The sequence below is a fragment of the Olea europaea genome, unplaced genomic scaffold, assembly GCF_002742605.1.
Source record: "Olea europaea var. sylvestris unplaced genomic scaffold, O_europaea_v1 scaffold1572, whole genome shotgun sequence".
In the NCBI taxonomy this organism is placed as follows: domain Eukaryota; kingdom Viridiplantae; phylum Streptophyta; class Magnoliopsida; order Lamiales; family Oleaceae; genus Olea; species Olea europaea.
Genome location: NW_019233331.1, coordinates 160880 through 171620, shown reverse-complemented (window position 1 = coordinate 171620; position 10741 = coordinate 160880). Strand labels below are relative to the sequence as shown.

Genomic DNA, 10741 nt, shown 5'->3' with positions numbered 1-10741 from the left:
AATAAATAATAAAATATTAAGTTATCATAAAAAAAAAAAAAAAAAAAAAAAAGAAAAGAAAAGAAACAGCCATAATTGAGATGCATAAGCAAAATAACTTTGATGTCATGTTCCTGAGCTAGTAATTTAATTCAATGTGCGATAAGTGTTTCTCTCTTCATGCAGTCTCTGTCTAGATTTTAACCTGCTGTAAACTTCAGTAGCTATCAATTGGATGAATGAAAATCACAAGCTATAGAATCACAACCTTTGGTTGTCAGCCTTGATGCAGAAGAGTTATCTATTGCCTGAAGCTGAAGCAGTATCCGTGCTTCTGGATTGAGTCTCCATATTGTTCCTTTTCAACTTATTGCAGTTTTTTCTTTCTTTTCTGTTGAACGTGTTGTATTTATAGGATTGTGGTGCTACACATGTATTTTCACCTTAAACATTGGGCGTAGATCAGAAAAATTTCCCATGAATCGTAGGTTGGTTTGTGTTATAGTTATTATAATCTGAATCTTACTTGAGGTTCAAAGCAGTATAGATTAGTCCTTGCATGCTTATAGGTTTCATTTATTACCATTAAGCTATGATGCTCAGACTTGAGTATAGGTACGTATCTAAGTATCGGATAATTTATTTTCTAAAATATAGGATACGGGGATATGGCTAAAAAGAATTCAAATTTCGGACATGGGTACGTCTTTCAAACTTTCCTTTCTAGTTCTCATCCTGTTTGGTCTAGTATTGGGTTGCTAACTTGGGTACATCTTTCAAACTTCTAAAATATAGGATACAAGCACATGGCTAAAAAATAGCATGTTTCATACAAACTTCTTTCAAACAATTTAGGAGAAACAAAAGAATGGTAGATATGAGGTAGTTCTCAAAAATGGTGGACTTTTGGTAGACTTGATGAGTTCTAAATTGATTGAAATGTTGGCTACCGATTGCAGAAATAGTGTGTACAGGAAGCGGGAATATATACTTTTGGTGTTCAATATGCAAAGAAGTTATTAGAAACAATTAGTTTCATTATTTCACTAACAATATTGCAAATTTATTCAAGATAGCTAGCAAAGCTTCTCTTTGCTTCTCTTATTTAAACTAAATGCTTAGAGCATGGGAACTTTTTAACCTTAGAAAAATGGGATAAACAGTTACGTTTATTAGAATTTCTATGCTACTGTTAATAGCATCAGATTTACTACTGTTGCTTAGTATATGGGAGGAAATCACTTAACCAAGGAAAATGTTATCAGCGGAGTTTTATATATGAGAATCCCTATTGCGATTGTTGATTATCCTTTTGAGGTTTCATTCTTCTATTTTGTTCTTATATATCTGCAAATTTAGCTTTATCATGCTAGTAAAAAATCGGGTCAGTCTTTCACTCATGTAAGGCATATCAACAAAGCCTACCTGTTTAACTTGGCAGTACTTGACCATTAGCTTGCAGATAGAATTTCAAAACTGAAGTTACTGTTCAGTGCCAGAGCAGACCTTAACACCAATTTCTTCTTGCCGACATCTAATTAATGAGCTTTCACAGTTTCACTCTTATCCTAAGAACAAATCTAATTTTTTATCACACGGTTAATTTAACATTTGTTTTTGCTCGGGAGAGATTTTTTCAAGTGAAAAATGATATTTTTGGAGAATACGTTGTTAAAAAGTATGGAAAAGTTATTGGTCCCATAATATGTTTGGTTGAAAGTGATTTTGGGGAAAAATGATTTTTGAAAAAATCTCTCCTAAATGAAGCTTTAATTTGTTTAGTGACTTTTTGTTAAAAGAAAAAAAAACAAAAAAAAACTTGCTTTTTATATTATTTTTAGTTTCACTCAAAAGTAAGGGGTAACTTGGGTTGCTAACTGATGTAGCACCAACTGGAAAATTAATAGAAAAAGAGAAAATCAATGAATAGGAAGAAGAAATTTAAATAACAAAATAAACCCTAAAGAGTGAGGGTCAAGCCCATTACACTAGTCCATAAAAATAAGCCAACTAAAATAAACAAAATAAAAGTCCAATGAAATAAATAAACTGGATGTCCTCATCACTAACTCAAACCATTTTTTGTCAATACAATCTTTCCTTCCTAGTTCTCATCCTATTTGGTCTAATCTTGGTGTATTCATTTTATTCTTCATCGATAATATTAAAGATATGATGATACACATTTTCGTCACGTGGTAATGTTGATGTATTAATACAGTATATCTTGGAAGACGATCAGAAGGGTCTGGTGTATTAGAGGAGGCTCAGAGGTTGATTTCTGATGGACTTGAAAGTAAATTACTTTCCGTCTTCCAGGACCTTCTATCTGCCAACTACCCTGAGCAGATGGTAAGTTTGATTGGAAGATTTGAAGATTGATGCTAAAGATTTTCACCTAATTTCTAGAGTTTGGCTTACACACTTTAGATATTAACTTATTGTTCTTTTTGCTTCCTATATGTCTTATCCTAAATCTTAACGTACATCTGAGGACGTGCCTCACAGGATGTTGACCTCTACACTCTATGGGCTGAGGAGATTCTTATTGAAGAGAATTTGATCCTGGAGGTTCTTTTCCTGGCTTATTACGAGTCTTTTTGTACTTGTGATGCCAAATGCTGGAAAAGATTGTGCTTGCTTTATCAGGTAATCTTTTATTGAGGTGATTGCATTTGTCATTTGCCATCATTTTCTTTCCCTTCTATTTTAATTTGTGCTCGATCAAATTCAGGACATCATTACTGGTTCATACAACTTTGGGAAACTGGCAATATCACCTGAAGCAGTGCGTTCTATCTATCATTCCAAAGTGCAGCTGCTACTTATTCTCATAGAGGCTTTGGACCTGGAAAATCTCCTTCAAATGGTCCACGATGAAATTCCGTTCAGGTTTTGACTTTTGAGCAATTTTTTAGTTCCCTTTCTTGTCATCTATACTTGGATTGCATGTCAAGTTAATTTTTTTCTAACAGTAAGACTTAAAAAAAAAAATAAAAAAAATAAAAAATGAATTCTGACAGTAGATTTAAAAACCTTTAGGAAAGTGAATTAACCAAAAAACCATTTGTAAAAGCATGTAATGAGGGAAAGCATGTGCAGAAACAGATAGATGAAGCTGTTATATTCGTGCATTGTTGATATATTGGTTGTTCGTCAATGATAGAGAATTCAAAGTTTCTCTATGCGCCATAACTTGAGTATCTAGATCATGCAAGTTACATACTAAGAGCACAAGCACAGAAAGTGGGAACAAATGGGAGAGTTTGAGAGTGTTTGTTTTGAGAATTTAAGTGTTGTAGGGGCTCACACTAGTGTGTAGTGCATAATAATTGAAGTTTTTTTAAGATATTCAATTTGCTAGATGTTTATAAGGGAAAAAAACGTAGTAGTAATTTTTGAAGTCTTGAAAAAAATAAGTTGTTGGATTTAGTGCGCAATAATAAAGAGATGAAATAGAGACATCAACACAAGAATTTGCGTGGTTCGGCAGTGTGCCTACGTCCACGAGAGCAAAAGGGAGATAATATTATTCAGTAGTGAAAAATAGGGTTATAACATATTATTTATATTAACTCTAGTTTAGGCCCATAAAAGACTTTAAGGCCCGTACAAGAAAATATCTTTGTAAAGGGAACCTGTGTTCCATTCTATATGAGCCACATACACAATATAAGTTAAATGCTATCCTGTCGCCTCACATTTGTTTTCCATTTCTGTGCACGTTGATAGCCACAATTTCAAAATAAACAGAGCAAATAGCAAAAGAAAGTTAGCAACAAATCCCTTAGACCAACACCTTTTTCTCTTACAATGTTGCCCTTCATTGTTCATGACTACCTTGGGCTGAGATCAAAAAGTGTAACAGTGGTGATTGGACGTCCTGGGGTGGCTGAAGGGAGTTATTGATTTGAGGTAGGTCTCTTGTTGCTACACAAAATTTGTGATTGGTCTCAATTGAGGGACCATGAATGTATTGAAGGCTTATTATGTGTGAGACTTGTGGGAACTAGTTCTGTCAAATATTACATGTGTGGTAATGGCTATATATTTTATAACATGACCGCAATGTTTCTATTTTTATAATTAAGTTAATACAAAAGATGTATTATCTTTTGCCTGCAAATTAGATTGTTCCACCAGGAGTTCGAGATCACCATTCTAGGTCAAGGATGATCGGGAATTTTTTGACGTGGGGGGGGGGGATGGGATTAGTTGTCTCTCCATTACCCTCTTTGACATCATGTTCTTCTCTCGAGACCCTATTATGCAATGGACTCATGAAAAGAAGAACTGGTGTAAGGAATTCTTTTAAAATTGGACACGCATCTGGGACAGTAGTTGCAGAAGATTTGAAATGTGTGAGCAGACGTTTGATTTGAATTCATTATTCTATATTATAATTGTGTTTAAATGATATTAGTTATCATATTCTTAATATTATTTGGTGCATCATGTCAATTTGAGTGCACCACAAATTATTAAGTGCTAAATTAGCTATTGTTACAGCTAGAGACGGTGGGCCCATATGCCTAGGAATGTTGTTTATTGAACTTATCGACCTGTACATAATGATCTTTGTGTACTCTTGTATATTCAGAATAGATACGAAGATTTTCCCCCCCTTCTATGGTCGCTGAATATCTGCTATTTTTACTCAGGCAGGGTTCTGTTGCTTTTTCCATAACTGATGTTCAAGAAATGGATTCAATAATATCTTGTTTTAGTGCTTTTGAGACCAAAGAAGCAGGCCCTCTGATCCTTACGTGGGCAGTTTTTCTCTGTCTCATTTCTTCTCTTCCGGAAAAAGATGAGAATAATTTTCTGATGGTACATATTATTAGAATGTCACATCAACAAATTTATTGTGTTTTTCTGGAACAATATATTTTCATTGCTGTCTCTCCTGTTGATTTGTGTCAGGAGATAGATCACATTGGTTATGTTCGTCAAGCTTTTGAGGTTTCATCTTTGAGTTATTTTCTTGAAATTCTTGAAAGTGCTACATTGAAGGATTCTGATGTGAGTAAAATCTCCCTTGATGGTTGTGAATGTATTTAGGTGTCTCGTTGCTAGTTTACATTGTTTCTTCCATGTAGTTCACTGCTTAACTCTTTCATTTTCTGCTTCGTACTTCCATCCTGTTTTGATGCATGTTTAGTTTGACTATTGTTTTTAAATGACTGTTCCTTTGTCTCCTATTTTCAGGGTCCTATTGCAGGTTACAAAAGTGTTTTGAGAACATTTATATCCTCATTTATTGCATCTTATGAAATCAGTCTCCAGGTATTTCACTATGCAAATACTTGCAAATAGTAGCACGTGCTAACAATTTGAACCCACTTTCTCTATGGTACAGTTTGAGGATAAAAATCTAAAAGTAATTCTGGAAATCCTTTGCAAAATCTATCGAGGAGAGGTTTGGATAACTAATTTTTTTAAGACCTTAAGAGGCATTATATCCTCTTTCTTGTTTATTTTATAGATCATTGATATGGTGCAGGAGTCACTTTGCATTCAGTTTTGGGACAGGGAGAGTTTCGTCGATGGTCCTATTCGGTGTCTTCTTTGCAATTTGGAGGGTGAGTTTCCATTCAGGACTATTGAATTTGTGCAGTTCTTATCAGCCCTTTCAGAAGGAGCTTGGCCGGCCGAATGCGCGTAAGTGTGACCTTGGTATTGTGTTTCTTCCATTTTCTTACCTTGTGCAATGTTCTTTGTATAATAAAGGATTGCAGGTGTAGGGCACATATCAACACTATGGCACTCTCTATTTGGTCTTCATGGCAAGCCAGGGGTAGATCTAAAGCTATTTTACTATGGGGCTGATTTTAGCTTTGGGGAAACGGATTTAAGATTTAATTAACTTTTTTTTAAAGGCAATCAAGTATTTTATTAATCAATGCATAATATACAAAAAGTGTACTATCAATTTAAACCAGAAAGGAACAACAAGAAATTGGCAGTCCGTCTATTTGTCTAGTAGCCATAGCATTAAACTAATTATTCAATGTTAAATAAAATAATTCTCTAATTTGCTCTGTTTTCCGTATTTAATTATCAAAATAGCGGCTGTTTCTTTCTCTCCACACACACCATACGATGCAACCTAAAATAAGGTCCCATACAAGCTTACCATCTTTATCACAAAAATTTCTTCTCCATGCCTTTAACATGTCTTCCATACGCCTTAGCAACACCCAATTCATGTGTTGCGACGTCGGAATAGCGTTCTACAGTAAACGAGCAGCATCATAATGAAGAAACAAATGGTCAATCGTCTCCCCATTCCTCCTATACATATAGCACCACTTTGTAATATAGAAGCCTCTTGTTCGAAGATTATTCGACGTTTACATTTCCATACAATGAACTCTCCGACAGTCGTGATAGGGATATAAAATAAGTGTCAACTGAAAATATACCGTCTCTTGTCAACCTCCACCTGCTACAATCACCCTCTCCTGTCCTGATGTGTACCTCGTATGAAGATGTCAAAAGTAGCACATAATCATCAAATTCCCAGCCCTGCAAACCCAACCAAAAAAAATGTTATACCTAAGACTCCCATTATGTATATCTAAAACATAGGCGAGGTGTCTCAAAAAGGAACTAATTAAATGGTTTGTATTTAGATTGAAGCATAACATGGGTTCAGCTTTAATTTGAAAAAAATGAAGAGATATTATTTATTTTTATTATTTTTTTGGCAATTAAGTGTGTGGTTATTGAAATGCAATGTATCGATTTCTAAACCAATGGAAAGTAAAGATCTAAGTTTTTCTCCCTTAATATAATGCCTTGGATTTTATCTCTTTCCACCTGGAATTTGGCCAAAACACTAGCATATGTTGTTTTGGAATCGTCTACTAATATACGTCTTCTTCAACAGATTTAATTTTCTTGATAAATCAGTTGGCTTATCATCTCCATTTGAGATGAGTAGCAACTCTGTTGTGGATGCTTCTTCAAAGATTGTTGAAGCGCGCCTCCCTGTGCATCTTCCTGGTGTTGAAGGGTTTGTAATTCCCAGTAGATCTCGCGGTCACGTGTTAAGAATGATCAACAGTAATACTGCTCTAGTACGGTGGGAGGTAAACAATGAGTTTAGTTTTTGATTTTGGTCCACTCTGTTTGATTTTTTCAGTATTCTCATGTCATGTAATAATATGCTGTCAAATTTTTTTGTGATGAGTTTCTACTATTTTTTGGATGCAGATGCTGAATGCATCATTGTAAAAAATTATAATCTCAGTATAATTTGCAGTCAAAATCAAACATTAATTTCCTCTACATATGCACAATTATTGCCTACTTATTATCCACACTTTTTGTGGGATCTACTACTCCTTTTCATTATAATTTCATAATTTCTCACAAACAAGCACATAATTTAGAGTTTTCATCTGTTAACAGATAATGATATCTAGTTTTCATCTAATTTTAATATTTGAAATGGTTTTCTCTATTAAAGTCACAAGGAATAATTAGCATTCTATATGCCGTGCAATGACTAAGGTTTAAGAAGACCACAACCAATATTGTTAACCATTTCATCAAAAAGCTTAAGCTGCTAGAAAGGGGTCACATGTATTAATTTAAATTATGTCTTTGACAAATGTTTTCTTCTTCTTGATTAAAAAAGTCAACTCATGTAACTCTGCATTTCCTTCTGAAGCAACGGAACTCTTGTTGGATGTGACTGTTCACTTTCTTTATGGGGGTATATTGGACATTTTGCACGTGTATTAGGTTGCCCTAATATTACCTCCTTATATAAAAAGGCTGGACAAACCTTTTTCTAGGGTATATGTGGCAGATTGCACATGTATTAAGTTGCTTTGGTATTTCTTTCCTATATATAAGGTTTCTCAACTGATCTTTTTTCTGTCTATGTGTAAGGAGAACGTAATAGAGAGGCTTGAGTTCAGATACAAATATTATGATCTCCTTTTCTTTGTCACATCGGCAAGTGGTTGTGATAAACCGCATGTTATATACTTGCTTTTGGCTATTGTCTCATGTTATAATTGCTCTTGGTATTACATGATTTTCATTTGATCCATAACAACATTTCTCAGGATATGAGAGAGAGAAAAAAGGGAATTTAGATAGACCAAATCTTCTCTCTTCTAGATCTATGTATATACTAAAGTCTTTACTAAAAGGAAAAAAAAATAAAAATAAAATAGTTAAATTTTAAAGACTAAAAGAAGTTGGATTATAGTAGTTTATACTTTATAGTTCTCACTGCATCTGCATGTATATTTGGGTGTGAAGATCTTCAATAGGAGTGGAAAATATCTTCCTAGGATAATACTCTCCTTGCCCTATTTCCCTCCCTGTAGGGTGTGGCAGCAGTGGGATGAAGGGTATCTAATGCTAGCTCTACCCCATTCTCTGTTAATTTTTCTCAATTTGGCAATCAATGCTGAAGTCAGCTGGAGTCCTCAATAGGAGTTGAAAGGATCTTCCCAGGAGAATATCCTCCTTCCACTACTTCCCCTCAATTTGGGTGGGGATAAAAGTAGGGTGAAGTGATGCAATGCTAGCTTTACCCTCTTTTAAACTTTATTAGTTTTGGCAATCAATGCTGAAGTCTGCTGGGGTTCTCATTGATTGTTGCTTGTTATTTGTTTTCTAATTCCTTATTTCTGTTCTAGTCATCTTTACTCGTACAGGATACCCTCGCACTGTTTCCCCCAATTTGGGTGGGGTAACAGTAGGGTTAAGTGATTCAATGCTAGCTCTACCCTCCTCTAAACTTCTCATTTTTGGCAATCAATGCTGAAGTTTGCTGGGGTCCTCATTGTTTTTTGCTTGTTATTTGTTTTCTAATTCCTTACTTCTGTTCTTGTCATCTTTACACATACGGGAAATGGGGTTGCATGGTTTTGCTAACTTCAATTTTCTGCCCAAGGTTTGTGGTGCAATAGTGGCCTGTATGGAATTTGATTGCATGTTTTGACTTTTTTTTTTCTCCTTTTGCTCTTTAACATATTATGCACCGCTTGTAACTGATTTAATATTATTACTTAGGATTGTAACTTTTTTTACCTCAAAGTTTCCGACAGCAGGTTATTACATAAGTTCTGGTTTAGATTATGTTTGTTGTGCTAAAAATTGTATTTTCATGGCATTGTAATTGTTCTTTGTTGATCATGATTTTAATGTGCATTGTGACGTATTCTAATAATAACTGTTTGGAGTTGTAGCTTTTTCCCTCACTTCTTTTCTCATTTCTTGTTTTATTGAGGTTTAGATTATTTTGCGCAGTACACTGAATCTGGAGTGCTTGTGCTTCTTCTGCGTTTGGGTCAAGAGGTGTATTTGAAAAGCTTTGAGGAGAGCACTGTTACTCTTGATTTGCTGAGTCGATTAGTGACTTTTAACATGGTAAACTATTTTGAAGTTGACAATTCTTGTCTGTTGACATATTGTCGAAGACTTTTTCTTTTGCGTCCATTAAATTCACATAGCTCTCAAATGTGCATGTCAGTGTGATATTCTATATGTACAAAGTTAAGAAAATCTTTATCCATCTATTGTTGGTTATTGGTTTGTTGAGTTGATTAATATTCATTGAGTAATTAATGAAAGCATATAGTGAGTTGTAGTGATTTAGACATGCCACTTGACTGTAGCTTTTTATGCTCTTGTCAAGTTATTATCCATATATAGTTAGCATAATGAGAGAAACATTGCTGCTGCAATGGATAACAAAACAAGGTTTGCTTCAATTCTTTTTATCTTGGCTGAAGTTTGCAGTTTTTCTGATGGTCCGTATTTGGAAGTGAATAAGTTGTTTTCTTCTTTAGCATAATTTTTTCCCCTTGTTTGGGATGAGGGGGTAGAAGGGTGTATTTGTGGATTTGGGAGGTAGTTGTTGAGGAATGATGCCTTGATAATGTCCCATTTATCTACCAAGATGGTAAATGTCATATTGGTGGAGGAACAAGCCATTTACAGACATCTCTGTTTACTTCTTGAGCAGCATTTACTCCTTCATATTGGCTTGAAAGATAGTGTAGAAGTATTCTTTAAGGTTATTTTTTGAATTTTGTTGTTATTATAATACGAACTAGTCATATCTTGTGATTTGCAGGCCATATGCTATGCTCTAATGGATGCTGGGAGTTCTTCGTGCGGTGAAGTAACTTCAGCAGGAAAACCAGAAAAATATCCATTGTAGAAATCTTGAAATTTGCATTTCTTCATTGTCTTGTGGTTTATTATTCTTCTCTATTTTACGTTGGACTTGTTTGCTTCTGGGTTTAAGTTTTAAATCCTCGTCTTTTGGCTGCAGTGTTAATGTGGTTGAGATCTTATGTGCTTTGGTCAAAAGCCTACCTCCCAACTGCAACGGTGCAATAATGATGTCCATGGGAGTTACTATTTTGTCAAAAATGTTAAAATGGTAAACATGGCATTTCTCTTGGTCATCTCAAGTTTCCATGTATTTCACTTACTGTCTTTACCTGTTAATGATCCTATATTTACAACAGAAGATTAAATATTGAACAAATAATGTCTTTGACTCTCTGAACCAGCTGTCTAAAAATGTTGATATGTTGTTCTCGAATGTATCAGTTAAATAACAATTAACAGGAATCAATGATACGCCTTTGTATTGTCATGGTCAAGTGTCACTAGGTGTCACTATCGTGGTATAGGGCTTTGGCACATGAATTGCGCAAATCTAGATACAGCCTCTCTAGTTCATCAAGAACTTTGCACCATTGTCATTTTTTCACTTTCCTAT

General features: G+C 34.6%; 1 protein-coding gene across 2 annotated transcripts in view; it reads left to right on the top strand.

The window, feature by feature from the left end:
- The first annotated feature begins 1864 nt into the window (after positions 1-1864).
- Positions 1865-10741, top strand: part of LOC111376880 — a 32430-nt gene continuing 23553 nt past the window's right edge. The window contains exons 1-12 of one of the 2 annotated variants that reach the window (XM_022999885.1): positions 1865-2331; positions 2488-2628; positions 2714-2871; positions 4641-4809; positions 4903-5001; positions 5188-5265; positions 5339-5398; positions 5483-5640; positions 6872-7073; positions 9256-9375; positions 10085-10167; positions 10286-10396. In XM_022999885.1, coding sequence (XP_022855653.1) covers positions 2329-2331; positions 2488-2628; positions 2714-2871; positions 4641-4809; positions 4903-5001; positions 5188-5265; positions 5339-5398; positions 5483-5640; positions 6872-7073; positions 9256-9375; positions 10085-10167; positions 10286-10396 — 1382 coding nt within the window. In that variant the 5' untranslated portion in view covers positions 1865-2328. The remainder of the gene's footprint in view (positions 2332-2487; positions 2629-2713; positions 2872-4640; positions 4810-4902; positions 5002-5187; positions 5266-5338; positions 5399-5482; positions 5641-6871; positions 7074-9255; positions 9376-10084; positions 10168-10285; positions 10397-10741) is intronic. The other variant, XM_022999886.1, reaches the window with a different exon arrangement.